This window comes from Balaenoptera acutorostrata, chromosome 4 (genome assembly GCF_949987535.1).
Source record: "Balaenoptera acutorostrata chromosome 4, mBalAcu1.1, whole genome shotgun sequence".
Lineage (NCBI taxonomy): Eukaryota > Metazoa > Chordata > Mammalia > Artiodactyla > Balaenopteridae > Balaenoptera > Balaenoptera acutorostrata.
In genome coordinates this window covers 39,190,409-39,215,507 of record NC_080067.1, presented here as the reverse complement: position 1 = coordinate 39,215,507, position 25,099 = coordinate 39,190,409, and the positions used below count along the sequence as shown (strand labels likewise).

The following is a 25,099-nucleotide window of genomic DNA, read 5'->3' as shown; positions in this document are numbered from 1 at the left end:
GATATTTCTTTCTTTATCATTTAATGCAGGCTGAGAAGTTTCTGAGTTTTGTTTTAAAAATGAAAAATAGACAAAAACGTCCAGAATAGCCTCTTAAGTTACTATAGAAATGAAAACATTTAAATAAAATCATAAGAGATTTAAATTTTGTAAATGAGTGAAATTAAAATAACAAAATTTTCATCTATAATTTAAATAAAATGACTTATTTCAGGGTTAACCAATTATGGTTTTTATCCCCATTTTATATATAAGAAATGAGTTGGAGAGGTTTAGCAACCTTCTCAAGGTTAACCAACTACCAAGAAAAGATGTGATTGCTGGGGCCCAGGCTCCTTCTGAAGCACGCCTGATACACGAGCAGTGCTATCGAGGCCCAAAGACTCTTAGGACCCAAAACATACTCTGTTCAAGAACTGCTGTTGGGCTTCCCTGGTGGTGCAGTGGTTAAGAATCCACCTGCCAATGCAGAGGGCACAGGTTCGAGCCCTGGTCTGGGAAGATCCCACATGCCGCGGAGCAACTAAGCCTGTGCTGTACAACTACTGAGCCGGCGCTCTAGAGCCCGCAAGCCACAACGACTGAGCCCATGTGCTACAACTACTGAAGCCTGTGTGCCACAACTACTGAAGCCTGTGCGCCTAGAACCCGTGCTCCGCAACAAGAGAAGCCACCGCAATGAGAAGCCTGCACACCTCAACAAAGAGTAGCCCCCGCTCGCCGCAACTAGAAAAAGCCTGCACACAGCAACGAAGACCCAATGCAGCCAAAAATAAATATAATAAATAAATTAAAAAAAAAAAAAAAGAACTGCTGTTACTCAACAATCAGAACTGACTAACAGCTTTCTCTAGAGTCATTTATACGCTATGAGAAGTGGACTGATGGCCACACGATTCAAAGAACAATTCCAGAGAGGAGTGAAGAACATGCCACCATGGTTTTCAGGAAACATATTCTAATTAAAATCATGACTTACATTTTATGGTTATCAAAACAGAAATAATTCATTATAGCGATATATCTAACATGGAGATTTATTTTCGTAGTTAAACCAAAGTACAAGTTAAAATGAAAGAGACTCATTTTGAAATCTGAATACCTGTTGAACAGGGACACACCATCTAAGGCTCTTGCTCTGCCCCCTTCACTAACGGGAGAAAGGAGATTTTTCATTTCTCTTACCAAAATGGGCAAGACTGGTACCAAAAAAAAACCCAATAGGCTGAACACAAGCAATGACTCAGCTTCTGATAAAGGACTTCCAAGCTGCAGTGTGTGTCACCACCTGCACACCACAGGCCCCTGTTCTCTAAGGCCCAGCAGGTCCTCTGGACACATATTTTTAAGTATCCATGCCAGTAATAAGATTGCCAAGATCTTTACTTGTGGCAGAATCTGGCTTCTGAAGTTGTGTCACTACCATAAAATATTGGGAGAGCTCGCTGATCTGACCACGAATTGCATCTCTGCAGTGGCCCCAACTCACACCCTAACCTGTTCAGCACAGATGTTCAATCTTGCAGTTCAAAAGGAAAATCTACCTGCACACAGCGACGGAGCCAGGGATACAAACGTGTTACCGTCACTGCCTACTTGGATTTTCCCTCAAGTGACAAATGAACAACGTCCAGATTCACAAGGGGCACTCACCCCAGGGACAGATCCTGTTTTTGTGGGCCCTGAAGCCTGTACAATTTGGAGGCCCTCTAAGGAAAAAAATAAGGCACAAAAGCAAATATTTAAAAGGTGCCCTTGCAAATGAGGAGCCTTGAAGCTTAAGCTTCATGAGTTGTACAGTAAACCTACCTTTGACCCAACCATACAAAACTGCCAATATTCAATCCAGTTTGATCTACCAAAATAGCACCTTCGGGTGGCTCAACACTGCTGGCACATGGCTCCAGGGCAGGCTGTGTAGTTCCCTCGGAAGGACAGACGAGCTCCCCCCACTGGTGTACAAACTGAGCTTCCTGCGCTCATGAAGAACAATAATGGAAACTCTTCTAATAGTGCTTATGGAAAGTGAAATAGGGAAAATCGTAAAACTCGTTATGGTCACTATGACTGCATGTTAAAAATAATGTATACATATAATTAACAAGGACAAGACTATGAAAATGTAAACAGAAATAATTTCTGTATTTGAATGGTTTGATCGTGAGTTACCTTGTTTCCTTCCAACTAATGTTGTTATATTATTGGCATAATTAAAAAAGAAAAATAAAAGGGAAAAAGGAGAAGTAGGGAGAAAGAGAAGGAATAAAGAGACCTTAGATATAACTGTCTTCTGTGACAATTAATTACACACTTAGCATCTGTCTATACATCAACACCTTGAAACAGATCTTAAAGTTTATTTCAAGGAATAAAGATAAAAGCCAATTGAACAAATGAGAGACTTCACACCTCTAAATGTCTTCCTTTTGAGATAACGCAGCTGTTTGTTAATAAGTAACGTCTTGGCATGACCAAAGGCAAACGAAAGTGAACTTACTTTTTGCTTGCCTCGCAGACATCTGTAATATTGGAGAAAAGATGGTGACTCTCTGTTTTGGTCATCGTATCACTCAGTGCTTTAGAATTTTTAAACATTCGTATCAAGATCTCCAAGCTGAGTAAATATGAATGTTCAGAGGATATAACTTCAAAGATAGCCTGATAAGAAGGAAGAAGAAATGTGTTATTCATTCCTTCAATTAAAGAATTAAACCTAGCTCTCATAATTCTGCTATAAGAATAACATAATATCTTTTAAAATACAAAAAGATAAGTATTAAAAACTACAGTACCAAACTACTGTCTTTATATAAGGCACATATATATAATCCCAAATTTTGAGAAATAGAGTCACTGGCTAGAGTGTAAATAGGAAAAAATGAAAGTATTTGGATGACTTGAGACTGCATCCTGAGGTCACACTTGGCCAGGGGGCAGAATCTCTGGGAGGAAGCTAGGGCATGTCGTAAAATCTCAGTGTGACATTAATTAACCTTTGGGGTCATCTCCTCCAGCCCTGATTTCAAAGCATGCTGCTCTGGGACAGTGAAGATTTATGGACCTCACTTGGGATTCAGAGAAAATTTCTCACAAATACATTTCTTCCCTCCCTTGTGGGTTCCTCCTTTCTCTCCCTATGTTTTTTTTTTTTTTTTAATAAATAAATTTATTTATTTTTGGCTGCGTTGGGTCTTCGCTGTGGTGCATGGGCTTCTCATCGCGGTGGCTTCTCTTGTTGCAGAGCATGGGCTCTAGGTGCGTGGGCTTCAGCAGTTGTGGCGCAAGGGCTTAGTTGCTCCGTGGCATGTGGGATCTTCCTAGACCAGGGCTCGAACCCGTGTCCCCTGCATTGGCAGGTGGATTCTTAACCACTGCGCCACCAGGGAAGTCCCTCTCCCTATGTTTTAATCCAACTAGTTAGTGGTTAATAAGAGCAAATATTCTGGGTGCATTAAAAAGCATGACTGGACCTACCCTCAAAAGGTTCTTATCAGCCACAGGAATTCTCTTATATAAACTCATACAATTGCAAGTCATTCCGTCCAACAAGCCACCCTCTCTGCTCTCATCAGTGTCTCAAGAAGGAGCGAAGGACCCTCGGCAGAAACTCTTGGTGTCAGGCACACAGTGGTTTACCTGAAGCGTTCATTAATTATCAAAAGCCAACCCACATATGTGGAGAGACACCAGCGCCCTGTGTAAGGAATTCATCTAGCACCTTAACAAAATCAGATTCTCCAAGAATGGCCAGGCAGGGAGAATTCCTCCTCAGGGAGGGGTGGTGAACATCCTTGCAGGCTTGAGGTTCCCATCCTTCCTGGAGACCTTCCCTAGTAACACTGCCATCAACTCCCTTGACCTCCAGGGTTCCTCCCCTCAGTGCTTGGCCCAAAGGGCACAGAAGATTCTCCCCGTGAGACCCTGTGCTCCAGCTGAGGCCGGATGGGAGCAGTCAGGCACAGGCAGGTGGACGCCCCGCTGCCGGAAGGTGAGCCATAATTCTGTAAGTCAGGTTAGTGGTGCTAGTCTCGGGGTTCACCTCTCTTTTTAGCATCCATAAGCTTTTAGAGAAGTCATACTGGTCTAACCTCAGTTGCGCTCCAGGGACTTAAGCGATATAACCATCTAATGAGTAAACGGTAAGAACATTAAGAGTCTCATTCAACCTGTATCTCGTGTGATTCTAGTCAATCAATACAATTATCCCCAGGAAATGTAATGCAAACCAAAGAAAATTCACCCATCCTGACCAAAAATAATGGATTTCAGGTTGTTGATGGATATGGTGCCTTGGAATGGCTAAAACATATTTTCAAAAGCAGAGACTTTTGTAATCAAACCCAAAATGTGAAGATTCAAACAAAAAGATATGATAAACTATACAGAGTAGATCACAGGGAAAGATGACTAAGCGGTAGTTTAATATAATAAGTTTAATGTAATAACTTAAAACATGCAATTGGGTCATCAACTACTTAAAAGCAAATCACATTAGACCTGTTAAAATATCTGTATAGGAACAGAAAGAAACCATAGTTAGATTTGCTGTCATTACCAGGGATTGACAATATCTGTATAGGAACAGAAAGAAACCATAGTTAGATTTGCTGTCATTACCAGGGATTGAACCTGGGCCCTCGCCAGTGAAAGCACAGAGTCCTAACCACTGGACCGCCAGGGAATTCCCAGTCATTACTTTTCTATATCACAAATCTAAATAAATATTTTCAAAATATAAGGGAAACAGAATAGGTTTAAAACAAAAGAAATATTCAAATGGGACTAGGACCCTGCAGAAGCTCTTGAATTTGTCCACAAACAGAGAGAAATATTGTTTATGCCACAATGTTAACCGTAAAAAAAAAAATACTGCCTGTTGTCCCTCACCAGGAGAACAGATTTTTTTTTTAAAGTAGTATTTAGAGAATGGAATACTATACAGTAGTTTGAATAAATCATCTAGATTAACATGCATTAACATGGATAAATCTCAAAAACAATGTTGAATGTAAAAAGCAACTAACCAAAACATATGTTCAGAATCATATCATTTATCTACATCTTAACAGACACACACAAGTATATGTACATAAATATACCTAATACATGATTGGATGGATACACATCAATTCATAATTATAGTTGCCTCTGGGAAGGAGAGGAAGGGAATGAGACAGAGGAGGAGAATGTAGGACTTCTATTTTATTCAAAGTCTTATTTTCTTCATAAAAATAAGAAAAAAATTATAAATGTAATACATTTTTAATTCTCAGAGACGTATACACCAATGTTATATACTATTTTGTTTTTTTAAAGTTAAAAAAATGGCACTACAATGCATCCTTATATTTTTGTGTTATTTCAGGCCAATGAAATAAGAAAAAGGTATCTCACGTCCTCCGTGGAATTGATTTACATGCATGTATATGCCTAAGCTTCTGTATCTCCATGCTGATATGCATAAAACAGAAGAAAAGTACTTTGACAACTTCATAATATTATTACAGTGAGCAATTTTCTTAAACTGCATTTATTAAACTTCAAGTTATGAAACCCTCTTATTATCTGTTTTACTTTTTATTAGGTAAACTTTTATTTTGGTATAATTTTAGATTTATAGAAATCTTGAAAAGAGGGTTCAGAGTTCCTATATTTCCTTCACCTGGCTTTCCCTAACCAGGGTACATTATATTTTGTCTGTAGACAAATATTCACACTTTATTCAGATTTCACCAGTTTTTCCACTAACATCCTTTTTCAGTTCCAGGATCTAAGTAATGTCTGTTTCATTTTTCAACGTATTTCTTCCAGTGTAAATACACGCAGACTAGGTGCTTTGTTAAGTTAAAATGACATTGGTATATTTTAAATTTTCTTTTATGGGGGCTTATGTGTAGTTTTACTTGACAATGATCACATACTCCTTTTGTAAAAAAAAAAAAACAAAATGGATACATCGTCAAAGGAAAATGCTGAACGTAATAGGCACCCCTTGGAACCCTAAAGCATCTGCTTGGTGGAAAACATACCTCTTGTCTCTTTCTTTCTTCCTGGCTAACTGTCTGAGATAATCCATTTCTTTTCACCTAGGGGGAAAAGCAAAATAAAGCTGAGCGCATTTACTTAAACAACTTCTTTATTATGTAAGACATATGCCCTTCAAAAATGAATTAAGAGAAATTATGCAAAATGTTGAATTCAGTACATATTAATTTTGAGTCTCACACCCCTCAAATGACATTTAATTACACTAATAAATTAGCATAGTTCAACAGTAAAGAAATGAAAAGTGTCTAGAACACTATCCTATCAGGTTGAGTTAATCTGTTCTACTCTTAGTTCTGCCTATTCCTAAAATACTTATGAAATTAATCTTCTGATTCATAACTGAAGAAATTCCTGATAATAAAGAAAATGAAGTCACCACTCTAAGAGTTTACTGCCCAGAACCCTGGTCAGTAATATGGTGTCCTTATTACACTGAAAGAGTAATTTTAGCACTATTTTTTCACAAAGACTCAGTGGAACAGCAATGCTCTTTATAAAAACCCAATCAAACAAGGAAACGCAGTCCCCTTGGCCCAATTTCAGCAGTCTTTCAGGCATATTTAATTTTGACAAATAAGGATATTAACCTGATAGTCTTTGGAGAAGCCACAGTACCTACAAGAACCAAGAATGCTAGTACCATACTTGCAGTAATACGGTTGTATCCCTAGTTGAATCCCTGCGGTTCCTAACTCAACTGCCACACATTTGTACCTGACTGCTGTAGTTCCTATCAAACTTCAGTCTCTAACCCAAAGAGTAGAGGCTGAACTATGAACTCCATGAAGGCAGGACCTGGAGTCTCTTCTGATATACCCGGCACTGAGTCTGGCACATGAAAGATATTCATGTTTTTCAGTTAAAGTTTAATTAGCAAAAGGTAAGGCATATGCAAAATACCAACCAATTAAATCCTGCACTTCACAGGAAGAGAGTGCCCTCCCCTTGTGTGAAAAATTAATAGCAATAAAATATAACAAAGGTCTTCAAACGTTTGGCTATCATACTTCTCAAAAAAAAACCTTAAAAACCATGTTCCCTTAGACCCATTTTTAAGTTGGCATCTCAAATTTTCATCCTAAACTTAAAGAATTTTAAAGATATATTTTGCTGCTAATTGTAAATTTAGACATTTTAACCATGTGTTATTACACTCTTTTAAATGTATCCAATGGAATATAAAAACCATGATGATTAAATACCTATTGCATAACATCATCCATTTAAAAATAAATAAGCTTTTCTTAACAGTTGGAGATTTTACATTACTCTTCTTCCTCCTTGAAATCTCATTTCTATGTCAATCACACACCCCCAAGTTTCCTAGTATAATTCTATGTGTCAGGGTATCTTATTAGTCACCCTAGCATACTTTAACACAAAAACAGGTTTTTACATTTAATTTTCTAAAATTTTCTGTGACCATTGAGCTTTAAGCATAAAGACTCTTCTGGATTGTAAAATCATTACAAATAACATTACTAATCTATAATCAAAATGACTCAATTACTTCCAATTGCAATGCATTTAGCCCTAAAAGTAAAATTTTACTGACAATGCAACTCTGAGTGAGACGGTGGCTTAATTAAAGGAGGCTTTGCTGAAACCAGTATTTCAAATTGACCCATTTTATCTTGTGCCTGTGATTTAACATGTTGATACAGGGCACCAAGGTAAGATTTGATATGGGTAAGAGAGATGGCTTTCTTTAGAAAAATGGCAAAAGGGGTAACTGTGAAAGTGGAAGTTGGAAAAAAAAAACCAAAACCCTGGTGTAACACTTTAACTGCAGATACAGTCTCAGTTTTAGAAAAAAGAATACTGGGCTTCCCCAGTGGCGCAGTGGTTGAGAGTCTGCCTGCCAATGCAGGGGACACGGGTTCGAGCCCTGGTCTGGGAGGATCCCACATGCCGCGGAGCAACTGGGCCCGTGAGCCACAATTACTGAGCCTGCGCGTCTGGAGCCTGTGCTCTGCAACAAGAGAGGCCGCGATAGTGAGAGGCCCGCGCGCCGCGATGAAGAGTGGTCCCCACTTGCCACAACTAGAGAAAGCCCTCACACGGAAACGAAGACCCAACACAGCCATAAATAAATAAAAACTTAAAAAAAAAAAAAAAAAAAGAATACCTAGGAGTTGAGAATCTGGAAAATGGTCCCCTTAAAACTATTCCTGCCCACCTCACACGGTCTTGCTGAATGCCCTGGGGTGTGATGCATATCCCAGTGTGAAGACCGCTGGTACACAGTTCTCTACATTGTGGGGTCAGGGAAATAAAGACAACTACATGTTACTGCCTTTAATCTGATTGTTGGAAAAGGTTAGAAAGCAGTACAGTAGAGTAGAAAGAGTCCTAAATCAATAGTAAGATCAGCAATCATTTACTGAGCACCAGGAACTATGCTGTGTATTTTATACCCCATTCCCATTGAATCCTCATAAAAATTCTAAAAAGCCAATACTACTTTTATGCCCATTTCACAGATGGGAATAACAACTAAGGCTTAGGATCCCAGATCACACAGCTAATAGGTAGCAAGGCCAGGATCCCCATCCAGGCCTGTCAACTTCAGGGCTCCCACTCTTAATCATGATATTATCAGGGATAGGAACTCCCAGCTTTCTATGAGAGGCACCCCATTTCTAAGGTTGGATGATCATCACTACAACCCCTTCTAATGCCAGGTCTGTACCAAGTCTCCATATGTTTGCTTTCATCCACCCATATCACGGAATGTTGTAATGCCTTACCCACCATCCTGACCCTGGGTCAGCCTGTCAGCAAGAACTCATGGCTAAAAAGGCTTCTTCAAACATTTTAATAAGGGAGGAGACTGGCCAGAAGAATGAAACCGTTCAGAGCTGCTCCCATTTGGTTAACCCTGAGCAGGAACTTCACAGGATTTCCTGCCTGACACAAAGTCCTGGCAGATCGATATCCCGGCATCATGCCCACTGTCTCTGCAGGTGAGGTCACCAGCAAGAATTTCCATGCCACCGGCATCTCTATCCACAACTACTGCTGAGTTCAAACCCGGAAATCTTAAGGGGAAGAGAGCGAAGCATGTGGGCTTAGAGACCTACCCAGAGACAGCCAGCTTAGAGACCCACCCAGATACAGCTAGTTTACTGAGGGATAAAGAGTACTTCATCCTAGCAAAAAGAAAAAGAAAAAAAATTCCCAGCTAAAGTAGTTGCTCTTCTGAGGAGGGAGAGAAGGTAATTTTGAAAAAGGCAAAGTACTAATTGCATAGAATTATCATCTTTCACTAATAATACTAATTTTAAAAAATGATAAAATATTCCTTTACCCCAAAAAGTCATCAGTAAGAGACCAGCAGCCCATACAAAACTGACCAAAAAGAAAAAAAAGATTCCATGAAGCAGTCTTGGGTTATAATTAAGGAAACGGGCACAGTCGGGGAACCTGAAAACTGGCTCTGGAGGGCTGTCATGAGCCAGATCGTCCTGGCTGGCTGCCAGACCACTGCTCTAGGTCCTGGCTGGACAGGTTCTTCTCCTGAGCCAAGAGGAAGCATTTTGTCCACCTGAGACCTTCCACGTTCAACTCTAAATTAAGCAGAGCAGGTGCCTGGAGGTCGAAGGTCAAGAGCGGCAAGATGATTTCAGAGACTGAAGAATTTGGAAGATGAAACCAGAGAAAGAAGGGGAGAGAGGATATAAAAGAGGGCCTCACAGAGACTGGCAGAAGGCAGGCAGGAGAAAACTGGGGGAGAATGAAAACACAGAGCAAAATGTCAAGCGGAAAGAAACAAGGAAAGAAGGGGGTGAGGGAGGGAAAGGAAAGAAGGAGAAAGAATGTGTGCAAAGATTTTAATAGTAAATATCTCTGGAAATTTTCTATTCAAAACCAGTGACCTTATTGCTAAACTGAAGTATAAAAATCATTGGAAGGCCCAGGCTCTTCTTTTGCACACAAAAATATGTGTATAAAGCATATGTTCATACCTATAGTTTTTACATTTACATGTTTTCTGCAGTTTGCACAGTTTTGCTAAGAGAATCTAGCAAAATTCTCCAGAGGTTCTTCTTGTTTCCATGTATGGAAAAGAAAATACACCGGCTTCCAAAATGGATTCCTATTTTGTTATCTAAAATGCAAGAAATTAAATTGTACAGGCTCTTTTTGTATTTTTTAAATATATATTTTGCAGTGATGGCTCTGGCCCAGCACAAACGGGAACACACAGATAGCCAAGCAACACTCCTTTACAGCTCTCTTCTGACCTCACTTGAACTTTCTCATTCCTCACTGGTCTAAATTTTTTATTTAACCATCTCATCAAGTAGAATTACATAAGTAGTTTAACGAGACATTAAGAACTAGATTCCATTTGGGGTTCTTGATTTCGTATAATCTAAGCAATTCACAAAACTCTTCAAATCTTGCCATGGCAGATTCTAGACTCTAAGGAGAAAGTGTGAATATATGTCAATATTGTCAACATTTGAAGTGGATAAAAATTAATTCAAATAAAACAACAAAACTGTAGCTCACAACTATAGTTCTGACATAAGTTGAAAAATATGAACATATATTATGTGGCCTGTCAAGATGGTGAATGCAGGGAACTCACTAATGTCATAACAGTCCTAAATTCATAATTATAAATTATATTTTTACTGCTGTAACTGGATTAAAATTCTCCTCCCATGCTTTTTGTAACCAGTATATTTTCCATGTTCAAAAGAGACAGAAGTTAACAACTGGCTAAAACTAATGAAGAACAGTAGAAGATACTTCATCTATGGATATGATATTGTCTTACTAGACCCAAGATATAGTTTTTGAAATTTATAAAAGTGTAAACTCCCTAAAGTACAGACCCAAAAGTTAATTAATAGATACTCCACCTAAAATTGACGGCGAGTAAGTCAGAGAAAGACAAATATCGTATGATATGACTTATATATGGTATCTAAAAAAATGATGTATATGAACTTATTTACAAAACAAAATGGACTCACAGACATAGAAAACAAACGTACTGTTACCAAAGGGGAAAGGGAGGGAGGGATAAATTAGGAATTTGGGAGTAACATGTACACACTACTACATATAAAATAGATAAACAGCAAGGACCTACTATATAGCACGGGGAACTATACTCAACATTCTGTAATAACCTATATGGGGAAAGAATCTGAAAAAAGAATAGATATATGTATATATACAACTGAATCATTTTGCTGTACACCTGAATCTAATACAACATTGTCAGTTAACTATACTTCAATTTTTAAAAATGGTTAAAAAATAAACAAATAAAATAAAGTGGATGCCGATTTCCTTCTTGATACTTTGCGAATCTGAGCTTGTTAGATGACTATCCCACAAAGGAACAAGCAGGCTTTAGGTAGTAATTCCACTCCCGCATTCACCACAGCTACAGGTGTTTTCACCTCGTGAAGAACTGTGTTAGGAAAACCACGAGCTCTGTGCAATATTCCTTGGCCTTTGATGCCACTGACTGGAATAGGTAATAAGCCAGGTTCTCTGCACCTCCAACAGAGCCCTGAGGTTGCCATTTATCTAGAGCCTATCTACAGGATAGAGTCAGCCCTGTACTTGTGGACAGAGCCAAGATGAACTACACCAGTCTCCTGGCTGATCAGATGATCATTTTCTATGGGGTAAACAAGGATATGTCCTCAGGCCCTCTGTGACTTGACAGTGTTTCTAGATAAGACAGGTGCACATTCCTTCTATTTTTCACCGCCAGTCAGAGAAACCAGAATAGGAGGGCCCCCAAAAGACTGACCGACCAAAAAGGCTCAGAAATGTAGTCAATTAAAAATTAGATCAGGGCTTCCCTGGTGGCGCAGTGGTTGAGAATCTGCCTGCCAATGCAGGGGACACGGGTTCGAGCCCTGGTCTGGGAAGATCCCGCATGCCGTGGAGCAACTGGGCCCGTGAGCCACAATTACTGAGCCTGCGCGTCTGGAGCCTGTGCTCCGCAACGGGAGAGGCCGCGATAGCGAGAGGCCCGCGCACCGCGATGAAGAGTGGTCCCCACTTGCCACGACTAGAGAAAGCCCTCGCACAGAAACGAAGACCCAACACAGCAATCAATCAATCAATAAATAAGAACGTGAATTTCTAAAAAAAAATTAAAAAAAAAAAAGACTGACCATATTTCAAAAAAAAAAAAAAAAATTAGATCAGACATTTATAATCCAAGATCACTCGGGCTCCATAAAGCACTAATGTCCATTGAATACCCATTGGAGCTAAGACCTTTAGACTTGGAGTTACCCACTTGCTGAAAATTGACTGGTTTATTCACGCCTCCTGGTGATTCGCTATTCATGGGCTTCTATTCTCAAGAGTTCAAGTGGGAAGAGAATGAATTGCAAAGTAAAATTATACCACGGGACACAATCACTCCTAGGTCCTTTCTACAGACTTAACACAAGCCGAATAGCCCCTGAATTATAAATGAGCTAGAATTCTTTCACCGCCAACAACATGGGAACAGCAGCCCTCTGAGTGTATGTTTGAAGTTCCTAAAATGAAAAATCTGCCACAGGCCCGAAACACTGTCCTCTGTAAGCAGTCCCTGCAGGCTGCCTCGGGCCCCGCCATGTCCACCGAGAAATCACTGAGATACCGTCCACCTAAGCCGCGGGCTGCCTCACAACTTCCACATCAAAGAGCCAGAGATCTGGATAACCAAAGATCAGATAAATGAGGTCAAGGTGGGGACAGTGCCATATTTTTAGGGAGGAGCTGGTTAACAGAACACTATTTTTTAGAATAATGAGAGGTAGAAGACAATGGCCCATTTAATAAAATCATATGCTTAATTTAAAAAGATGTCAAGTAACATGCCAGGGAGGGACCTTCTAATTCATTTGTTCAAAAAACCAGATCTCACGATGAAGAGTGGTCCCCACTTGCCGCAACTAGAGAAAGCCCTCGCACAGAAACGAAGACCCAACACAGCCAAAAATAAGTAAATAATAAATTAATTAATTTAAAAAAACAAAAACAAAAACCAGATCTCCTCTCTGATCTACATTGTTAAGGTTAATTCTATAATCCTCACCAGAGTTCTTGAATCGCAAGAAACAGCAAGCTCCCCCAGCCTCCCAGAGGTAACCTCAGGTCTGCTAAAACTGTGGCGAACTCAGATAAGACGGGCCAGGGCTTGGGGCTTTTACCCTGTAAAGGCCTGAGTCACCCTCTGCAGACCGAGCCAGGATTCCTGATTGAGCCCCAGTTACTTCAGTACAGATATGAGGCCGAGGGGACAGACCACAAACAGTAAGGTCATTAAATGTACAAGAGTAAGTTGCTGTGCTTTGTATGATTTAGGAGATAAGCATGCGTTACTTCCTTTGTAGCCAGCCCTCGTAAACCAGCATCCTATATCTAGCCAATTCCTGATTCAGAGTATTCAATCTATTTTTCCAACTACCAATGTATCAAATGCTTACCATGCACCAGGTACTGTTCTTTCCATGCCTCTAAACCGTCTAACAATGCCGCAAGGAAGCTATTACTATCGCTATTTTACAAATAAGAAAATGGAGACACAGGAAAGTTAAATCATCGTTAGCCCTAATAAGTGGCCAAGCTGGGATTCAACCCAGGCCTGCTTGTTGCCTCCAAGGACTAATCCCTCTCTTTTTTTTTTTTTAATAAATGTATGTATATATTTATTTATTTTTGGCTGCGTTTGGTCTTCGTTGCTGTGCGAGGGCTTTCTCTAGTTGTGGCGAGCGGGGACTATTCTTCATTGCGGTGCACGGGCTTCTCATTGCGGTGGCTTCTCTTGTTGCAGAGCACGGGCTTCAGGCGCGCAGGCTTCAGTAGTTGTGGCTTGTGGGCTCTAGAGCGCAGGCTTGGTAGTTGTGGCACACGGGCTTAGTTGCTCCGTGGCATGTGGGATCTTCCCGGACCAGGGCTTGAACCCGTGTCCCCTGCATTGTCAGGTAGATTCTTAACCATTGTGCCACCAGGGAAGCCCCAAAGACTAATCTCTTAACCACCGTGGTGCACTGCCTTCTCATGCTTCTGAATTTCTTAAGAGGTGTGACCTGCAGCTACTTTTCCCTTAAACTAAGGTCCTCCCCCTGGATGCCCCAGAAACTGCATCCCCAACTGAATTCCCAGCTCCTGCTGCAGAGAAAGTTAAGCTGTCAGCAGGGCGCCTGGCAGTTTAAGTTGTTGATTAGTCCTGACATTTGTGGAATCTCCTCAAATTCCTCTCTTTGACTTGTGGCTCTCAATACCCTCATTCCCCTGTGGGCTACTGAGCCTGGACCCAAGTGTACTCAATCTCTATTTCCCCGTGAGAGAGAAACCCAGTTGTCCTTTTTCTATCTGCAATCAAGAGGAGAAAATGAGATTAGGACATACATGAAAAGCTCATGACACAGAAGTAGACAGGATAAAAAGTAAACTGGTTTTAGGGGAAAAAGGTGATTCCATAAAGTTATTTAATAAAAGATGAGCAGTTTTAAAAAGTGGAATATTAATAAAATAGGGAGGAGGAGACCAGACTAATAACAGTGGTGAACAGTGGAGGGGGCTGGGAATGGTGGTAAAATCAGAGCAACTTTCAGTCTTAACTGTTGTGTTTAGTTTTGTAATAAGGTGAATGTATTTGCATTACTTTTGTAATTCAAAAATAATTGTTTCAAAGAACTTAATTTAGGGCTTCCCTGGTGGCGTAGTGGTTGAGAATCTGCCTGTCAATGCAGGGGACACGGGTTCGAGCCCTGGTCTGGGAAGATCCCACATGCCGCGGAGCAACTGGGCCCATGAGCCACAACTACTGACCCTGCACGTCTAGAGCCTGTGCTCCGCAACAAGAGAGGCCGCGACAGTGAGAGGCCCGCACACCGCGATGAAGAGCGGCCCCCGCTTGCCGCAACTGGAGAAAGCCCTCGCACAGAAATGAAGACCCAACACAGCCAAAAATAAATAAATTAATTAATTAATTTTTAAAAAACCCTTAATTTAAATTTTTTTTTTTTTTTTTAAAGTTTTACTTGATTTTATTTATTTATTTATTTATTTTTGGCTGTGTTGGGTCTTCGGTTCGTGCGAGGGCTTTCTCCAGTTGCGGCAAGCGGGGGCCACTCTTCATCGCGGTGCGGGGACCGCTCTTCATCGCGGTGCGCGGGCCTTTCTCCATCGCGGCCCCTCCCGCTGCGGGGCACAGGCTCCAGACGCGCAGGCTCAGCAATTGTGGCTCACGGGCCCAGCTGCTCCGTGGCATGTGGGATCTTCCCAGACCAGGGCTCGAACCCGTGTCCCCTGCATTGGCAGGCAGATTCTCAACCACTGCGCCACCAGGGAAGCCCTTAAATTTTGATTTTAAGTTGGAATATTAGGAATAAACTAATGACTAACAAAGGGAATTGGTTAAAAGAACCAAACACCTACCTATTTGATGAAATATAATATGAGCTTTACAAAGGTTGTTGTGGAAGAAACTTTAATAACATGAAAAGTCATTCACAACATTGTTAAGAGAAAAAAACAGGTGACAAAACAGCAGGTTTAATGACCTGAGAAAATATTTACAACATTGTTAAAGGGAAAATATGAGTAATAAGACAGTATTATTGTGTTAATTTTTGCTTAAAGGAAAAGGAAAACTCTAAATACACATTAAGAAAAAAAAAAAAGTCTGAAAAGTTATATACCAAAATGTCAACAGTGATTGGATGGGAGGGATTTCAACTAATTTTTATTTTCTTCTTTTTATCTATTGGTACTTTTTGATTTTTCTATAATAAACATCTCTTGGCTTTGGAATTAAAGCATTATTTTTAATAGAAACTAAAATATGTTTCAAAGTCCTCTCTCAAAAAAGAAACAAAGCAAGTAGGACAGGCAAATGGAACCGTTTACAGATGCCAATAATACCTGCATTTCTTTGTTCCTGCCCACAGGAAAGCTCTTAGGTGAGAGGTGACCATGAGAGAGATTTCGGTCAAGCCCAAACCGGGCAGTGGCTTATGAGGCAGTGTTGAAAGTGAGTGATGACAGGCAGGTGTGCAGATGGGCGAGCAGAGGAGGACTTGGCTGGAGTCGCATAATTGACAATGACGCCGATGACACACAGTGAAGGCGTGAGTCAGGAAGGGGCTGACGAAGGCAGAACAGGTCTGAGGGGCTCCTCTTGCAGAAGAGGACACCTGTTTGTAAAGGTTGTGCCAACATCTCTGCTGCCATTTTGTTTTTGCTTGTTCTTTTTGGAAAAGTGGCAGATGGATAGGAACGATCACCTCCAAACAGTAAGTTCCTTAGAACAACACTGACACTGAAGTTAGTTTCTTAGATTGGCGATAAAATCTAAGCTGAGTAAAACCTGTTTTGGAAAAATGGATACTAAAGTGAACTCACAGGGACTTCCCTGGAGGTCCAGTGGTTAAGATGCGGCACTTTCAGTGCAGGGGGCACGGGTTCGATCCCTGGTCAGGAAAATAAGATTCCACATGCCGTGTGGTACAGCCAAAAAACTAAAAATAAAAAAATAAAGTGGACTGATGTTTTAGATGAGATGTTCAAAGCACGCAGTGGTTCCACTGGACAGGAATTACCTTATTATACGGAGGAGACCTGAGAAATAGGCACAGAATTACCACTGTTCTCCGATTTACCTATATCTCAAGCTTCCTTCAAGCAATAGTTTATACTTCTATTGTTTCTATTTTCCACTCTTCTGCCCATCTAGCCCGTCTAGTTTTAGTCAGAGTCTCTAGAGAGCACTTTCCTGACCTTTCCTGCTTTCTAGGGTATCTATCTGTGTCATTCATTTTCGCATTTTGTCCTACATTCTTTCAAAAACATCACTTAAACCTTTCATTTCTATTGTCTCCTAAACCAGCTTCTAAGTTCCTGCAGCGCAGGTACTGGTTTTCAGCTTGATTTGTTTGCCCCATCCAGCACCATGCAGTGGAATACAAATGAATTTTGCAGTCAGATACCAGCGTTTTCAAGCTACAAGCTTATAACCTCTTAGTGAATAGCAAAATAAAGCCCAAGAATTTCTGATTGTCATCCACTTAAAGGTAACAAAACAGAAAGGACAGAATAGAAAATACCATAGTGCACTGCATGTATTAAGCGTAACTTCTGCTTTGTAAAGCTTTTGTTTGAGATACACAGACATGTGCACCCATGAACACACATACTGGCTTGCAAGTAAAATGTATTTCTCATTATGTTAAGCCACTGATATAGACCATGGTTGCAATGTCAAATCCACCGTATGTAAATTTACACTAGATATGTCGGTCATGTCACTTAACACTCCCACTCACCCTCAGAAGAAAAGCTGTTCTACTCAGAGCTTCTGCAAAAGCAGCGGCCCAAGTGGTCACATTTCACACCATCATGCATCATGGAGGCCAAAGCTGATTGGAAAAGAGCTACTTAAGCACCTGATGAAGTAACAGTAAATGTTTAAGTGACCTATTTAAGTGGGGGGAAAGTGGCTGAGCCTGTATGATTCTCTCTCAAGAAACTGACCTGGGGGGACCTCCAAGATGGCAGAGGAGTAAGACGTGGAGATCACCTTCCTCCCCACAAATACATCAGAAATACATCTACATGTGGAACAACTCCTACAGAACACCTACTGACTACTGGCAGAAGACCTCAGACTTCCCAAAAGGCAAGAAACTCCCCACGTACCTGGGTAGGGCAAAAGAAAAAAGAAAAACAGAGACAAAAGAATAGGGACGGGACCTGCACCAGTGGGAGGGAGCTGTGAAGGAGGAAAGGTTTCCACACACTAGGAAGCCCCTTCGTGGGCAGAGACTGCGAGTGGCAGAGGGGGGGAAGCTTCGGAGCCGCGGAGGAGAGCGCAGCCACAGGGGTGCGGAGGGCAAAGCGGAGAGATTCCCGCACAGAGGATCGGTGCCAACCAGCACTCACCAGCCCGAGAGGCTTGTCTGCTCAACCGCCGGGGCGGGCGGGGGGCCGGGAGCTGAGGCTCAGGCTTTGAAGGTCAGACTCCAGGGAAAGGACTGGGGTTGGCAGCGTAAACACAGCCTGAAGGGGGCTAGTGCACCACAACTAGCCGGGAGGGAGTCTGGGAAAAGGTCTGGAGCTGCCTAAGAGGCAAGAGACCATTGTTTGGGGTGAGCAAGGAGAGGGGATTCAGAGCACCGCCTAAACGAGCTCCAGAGACAGGCGCGAGCCGCGGCTATCAGCGCGGACCCCAGAGACGGGCATGAGACGCTAAGGCTGCTGCTGCCGCCACCAAGAAGCCTGTGTGCAAGCACAGGTCACTATCCACACTGCCCCTCCTGGGAGCCTGTGCAGCGCGCCACTGCCAGGGTCCCGTGATCCAGAGACAACTTCCCCAGGAAACACACGGCACACATCAGGCTGTTGCAACGTCAGGCTGGTCTCTGCCGCCACAGGCTCGCCCCGCATTCCATACCCCTGCCTCCCCCCAGCCTGAGTGAGCCAGAGCCACCGAATCAGCCACTGCTTTAACCCTGTCCTGTCTGAGCGAAGAACATATGCCCTCAGGCGACCTACATGCAGGGGCGGGTCCAAATCCAAAACACATGACCAGATGCTGCCCTGCCCATAAGAAAGACAAGATCCATCCCCACCCATCAGAACACAGGCACCAGGTACCTCCACCAGGAAGCCTATACAAGCCACTAAACGATCATTAGCCACTGGGGGCAGACACCAAAAACAACGGGAACTACAAACCTGCAGCTTGCGAAAAGGAGACCCCAAACACAGTAAGTTAAGCAAAATGAGAAGACAGAGAAATATGCAGCAGATGAAGGAGCAAGGTAAAAACCTTCCACACCAAACAAATGAAGAGGAAATAGGCAGTCTACCTGAAAAAGAATTCAGAGTAATGACAGTAAAGATGATGCAAAATCTTGGAAATAGAATGGAGAAAATACAAAAAACGTTTAACAAGGACCTAGAAGAAATAAAGAGCAAACAAACAATGATGAACAACACAATAAATGAAATTAAACATTCTCTAGAAGGAATCAATAGCAGAATAACTGAGGCAGAAGAATGGATAAGTGACCTGGAAGATAAAATAGTGGAAATAACTACTGCAGAGCAGAACAAAGAAAAAAGAATGAAAAGAATTGAGGACAGTCTCAGAGACCTCTGGGACAACATTAAATGCACCAACATTCAAATTATAGGGGTCCCAGAAGAAGAAGAGAAAAAGAAAGGGTCTGAGAAAATATTTGAAGAGATTATAGTTGAAAACTTCCCTAATATAGGAAGGGTAATAGTCAATCAAGTCCAGGAAACGCAGAGAGTCCCATACAGGATAAATCCAAGGAGAAACACGCCAAGACACATATTAATCAAACTATCAAAAATTAAATACAAAGAAAAAATATTAAAAGCAGCAATGGAAAAGCAACATAACATACAAGGGAATCCCCATAAGGATAACAGCTGATCTTTCAGCAGAAACTCTGCAAGCCAGAAGGGAGTGGCAGGACATATTTAAAGTGATGAAAGGGGAAAACCTACAACCAAGATTACTCTACGTAGCAAGGATCTCATTCAGATTCGACAGACAAATTAAAATCTTTACAGACAAGCAAAAGTTAAGAGAATTCAACACCACCAAGCCAGCTTTACATCAAATGGTAAAGGAACTTCTCTAGGCAGGAAACACAAGAGAAGGAAACGACCTACAAAAACAAACCCAAAACAATTAAGAATATGGTAATAGGAACATACATATCCATAATTAAATTAAATGTAAAGGGATTAAATGCTCCAACCAAAATACACAGACCAGCTGAATGGATACAAAAACAAGACCCACATATATGCTGTCTACAAGAGACCCACTTCAGACCTAGGGACACATACAGACTGAAAGTGAGGCAACGGAAAAACATTTTTCATGCAAATGGAAATCAAAAAAATGCTGGAGTAGCAATTCTCATATCAGACAAAATAGACTTTAAAATAAAGACTATTGTAAGAGACAAAGAAGGACACTACATAATGATCAAGGGATCAATCCAAGAAGAAGATATAACAATTGTAAATATTTATGCACCCAACACAGGAGCACCTCAATACATAAGGCAAATGCTAACACCCATAAAAGGGGAAATCGACAGTAACACAATAAGAGTAGGGGACTTTAACACCCCACTTTCACCAATAGAAAGATCATCCAGAATGAAAATAAATAAGGAAACACAAGCTTTAAATGACACATTAAACAAGATGGACTTAATTGATATTTATAGGACATTCCATCCAAAAAACAATAGAATACACTTTTTTCTCAAGTGCTCATGGAACATTCTCCAGGATAGATCATATCTTGGGTCACAAATCAAGCTTTGGTAAATTTAAGAAAATTGAAATCGTATCAAGTATCTTTTCTGACCACAACGCTATGAAACTAAATATCAATTACAGGAAAAAAACTGTAAAAAATACAAACACATAGAGGCTAAAAAATACACTACTAAATAACCAAGAGATCACTGAAGAAATCAAAGAGGAAATCAAAAAATACCTAGAAACAAATGACAATGAAAACATGACAACCCAAAACCTATGGGATGAAGCAAAAGCAGTTCTAAGAGGGAAGTTTATAGCAATACAATCCTACCTCAAGAAACAAGAAAAATCTCAAATAAACTACCTAACCTTACACCTAAAGCAATTAGAGGAAGAAGAACAAAAAAACCCCAAAGTTAGCAGAAGGAAAGAAATCATAAAGATCAGATCAGAAATAAATGAAAAAGAAATGAAGGAAACAATAGCAAAGATCAATAAAACTAAAAGCTGGTTCTTTGAGAAGATAAACAAAATTGATAAACCACTAGCCAGACTCATCAAGAAAAAAAGGGAGAAGACTCAAGTCAACAGAATTAGAAATGAAAAAGAAGTAACAACTGACACTGCAGATATACAAATGGTTATGAGAGATTACTACAAGCAACTATATGTCCATTTTAGGAAAACCTGGAAGAAATGGACAAATTCTTAGAAAAGCACAACCTTCTGAGACTGAACCAGGAAGAAATAGAAAATATAAACAGACCAATCACAAGCACTGAAATTGAAACTGTGATTAAAAATCTTCCAACAGGCAAAAGCCCAGGACCGGATGGCTTCACAGGTGAATTCTATCAAACATTTAGAGACGAGCTAACACCTATCCTTCTCAAACTCTTCCAAAATATAGCAGAGGGAGGAACACTCACAAACTCATTCTATGAGGCCACCATCACCCTGATACCAAAACCAGACAATGACATCACAAAGAAAGAAAACTACAGGCCAATATCACTGATGAACATAGATGTAAAAATCCTCAACAAAATACTAGCAGACAGAATCCAACAGCACATTGAAAGGATCATACACCATGACCAAGTGGGGTTTATCCCCGGATTGCAAGCATTCTTCAATATATGCAAATCAATCAATGTGATACACCATATTAACAAACCGAAGGATAAAAACCATATGATAATCTCAATAGATGCAGAAAAAGCTTTTGACAAAATTCAACACCGATTTATGATAAAAACTCTCCAGAAAGTAGGCATAGAGGGAACTTACCTCAACACAATAAAAGCCATATATGACAAACCCACAGCCAACATCGTTCTCAATGGTGAAAAACAGAAACCATTTCCTCTAAAATCAGAAACAAGACAAGGATGGTCCACTCTCACCACTATTATTCAACATAGTTTTGGAAGTTTTAGCCACAACAATCAGAGAAGAAAAAAAAAATAAAAGGAATCCAAATCGGAAAAGAAGAAGTAAAGCTGTCACTGTTTGCAGATGACATAATACTACACATAGAGAATCCTAAAGATGCTACCAGAAAACTACTAGAGCTAATCAGTGAATTTGGTAAAGTACCAAGATACAAAATTAATGCACAGAAATCTCTTGCATTCCAATACACTAATGATGAAAAATCTAAAAGAGAAATTAAGGAAACACTCCCATTTACCTCTGCAACAAAAAGAATAAAATACCTAGGAATAAACCTACCTAAGGAGACAAAAGACATGTATACAGAAAACTATAAGACACTGATGAAAGAAATTAAAGATGATACAAACAGATGGAGAGACATACCATGTTACATACCATGTTCTTAGATTAGAAGAAGCAACATTGTGAAAATGACAATACTACCCAAAGCAATCTACAGATTCAATGTAATCCTTATCAAACTACCAATGGCATTTTTCACAGAACTAGAACTAAAAATTGCACGATTTGTATGGAAACACAAAAGACTCCAAATAGCCAAAGCAATCTTGAGAAAGAAAAACGGAACTAGAGGAATCAGGCTCCCTGACTTCAGACTATACTACAAAGCTACAGTAATCAAGACAATATGGTATCGGCACAAAAACAGATATACAGATCAATGGAACAGGATACAAAGCCCAGAGATAAACCCACACACATATGGTCACCTTATCTTTGATAAAGGAGGCAAGAATATACAGTGAAGAAAAGAGAGCCTCTTCAATAAGCGGTGCTGGGAAAACTGAACAGCTACATGTAAAAGAATGAAATTAGAACACTCCCTAACACGATACACAAAAATAAACTCAAAATGGATTAAAGACCTAAATGGAAGGCCAGACACGATAAAACTCTTAGAGGAAAACACAGGAGGAACCCTCTCTGACATAAATCACAGCAAGATCCTTTTTGACCCACCTCCTGGAGAAATGACAATTACAACAAAAATAAACAAATGGGACCTAGTGAAACTTAAAAGCATTTGCACAGCAAAGGAAACCATAAACAAGACGAAAAGACAACCCTCAGAATGGGAGAAAATATTTGCAAACAAAGCAACTGACAAAGGATTAGTCTCCAAAATATACAAGCAGCTCATGCAGCTCAATATCAAAAAAACAAACAACCCAATCCAAAAATGGACAGAAGATCTAAACAGACATTTCTCCAAAGAAGATATACAGATTGCCAACAAACACATGCAAGGATGCTCAACATCACTAATCATTAGAGAAATGCAAATCAAAACCACAATGAGGTATCACCTCACACCAGTCGGAATGACCATCATCAAAAAATCTACAAACAATAAATGCTGGAGAAGGTGTGGAGAAAAGGGATCCCTCTTGCACTTTTGGTGGGAATGTAAACTGGTACAGCCACTATGGAGAACAGTATGGAGTTGCCTTAAAAAACTAAAAATAGAACTACCATATGACCCAGCAATCCCACTACTGGGCATATACCCTGAGAACACCATAATTCAAAAAAGAGTCATGTACCACAATGTTCACTGCAGCACTATTTACAATAGCCAGGACGTGGAAGCAACCTAAGTGTCCATCGACAGATGAACGGAAAAAGAAGATGTGGCACATATATACAGTGGAATATTACTCAGCAATAAAAAGAAATGAAATTAAGTTATTTGTAGTGACGTGGATGGACCCAGAGTCTGTCATACAGAGTGGAGTAAGTCAGAAAGAGAAAAACAAATACTGTATGCTAACACATATATATGAAATCAAAAAAACAGGTTGTGATGAACCTAGGGGCAGGACAGGAATAAAGATGCAGACGTAGAGAATGGACTTGAGGACATGGGGAGGGGGAAGGGTAAGCTGAGACGAAGTGAGAGAGTGGCATTGACATATACACACTACCAAATGTAAAATAGAGAGCTAGTGGGAAGCAGCTGCATCGCATGAGGAAATCAGCTTGGTGCTCTTTGACCACCTAGGGGGGTGGGATAGGGAGGTGGGAGGGAGATGCAAGAGGGAGAAGATATGGGGATATATGTATATATATAGCTAATTCGCTTTGTAATAAAGCAGAAACTAACACACCATTGAAAAGCAATTATACTCCAATAAAGATGTTTAAAAAAAAAGAAAGAAAGAAAGAAATTGACCTGGGTAGCTATACATGGAAGCTGAAAGGATACCATGAGGAGGGGCTGGACCACGCTAGATAACCTCAAGTCTAAGTTACGAGAACTCAGAAACTCTGAGTATGCAGGAGCTCTCAGGAGAGAAGACAGACCTGGCAAAAAGGGAAAATGAGCCAATTCATGAGAAGAAATAGCCAACAGGCCACTTTTGAGACTGAGTCACATTCCTGGCCAAGTACCAGATAGAAATGTGGTTCCTGCTCTTCCAGAGCCCTGGGTACACATCCGTTATTTAGCGAAACTTTAGAGGCTCTGTTCCAAGTAACCTCAAGACCCTAAAGAAAACAGTAGGAGAGTAACCCTATTTGTCACTTCGGAGTCTCAGCTGCCTCAATATATAGTAGAGAAATAGTACCCGCTCTCATGGTATTGTCACAAGCTCGACATAAGCTGAGTGAAATGACCTAGTATAATCCCTGGTGCACAGTCTCCTCTGCAAACACTGCGTTAATAATTTAACTGTATGTAAATAAATTAATATCATGATGATCCAATGACAGGTCCCATAGCTACAGCTATCTGCACTGCCTGCTCACACTGAGACCTTAACCCCAGCTGAATATGAGTTGAGCAGACAACAACCATACTCCTTTGCACATAACCGCCAGAAGCAGGGTTTCCTGCAGCCCCAAATATGAACTACTCCATTTTTATGTTACTGCAGTTGGATGGGTAGCAGAGTTTATCTCCTACACTAAAGGGGAAAATAATCTGCAATTTCCTTTCACTGGCAAAAATACTTCCTTCTGCAGAAGCTGTCCATTGGCTACAGTCCTTATCCCCCCAGATAACAGATATACAGATAATAAATGCCATAATAATTGTAAGACATAAGAGTACGGATTAATCATGTAGAACATCAACAGGCTATAAGTACTCTGGATAAATCAACCTAATTTGAGAAAAAAGTTTTTAAGCACTAGTTCCACATTTAAAGATTCAACAGTAATTTTGATGGTGACAATTTCTCTAATCAATCATCATAGAGACAAATCACTCTGATGAATAGCCCCATCACTGGACCAAGAGAAGAGACACCACAAGGGGACATCTTAAGGTCAAGAGGGCAGATACAAGAATCTAATGATT

At 40.5% G+C, this 25,099-nt stretch overlaps 1 protein-coding gene across 4 annotated transcripts in view; it reads right to left on the bottom strand.

Moving 5' to 3' along the window:
* Positions 1-25,099, bottom strand: part of ARHGEF26 (Rho guanine nucleotide exchange factor 26) — a 167,621-nt gene that overhangs the window by 127,531 nt on the left and 14,991 nt on the right. For all 4 annotated transcript variants that reach the window (XM_007164806.3, XM_007164805.3, XM_057545163.1 and 1 more), the window contains exons 5-6: positions 6,030-6,086; positions 2,498-2,658 (exon numbers count right to left, since the gene is read on the bottom strand). In XM_007164806.3, coding sequence (XP_007164868.2) covers positions 2,498-2,658; positions 6,030-6,086 — 218 coding nt within the window. The remainder of the gene's footprint in view (positions 1-2,497; positions 2,659-6,029; positions 6,087-25,099) is intronic.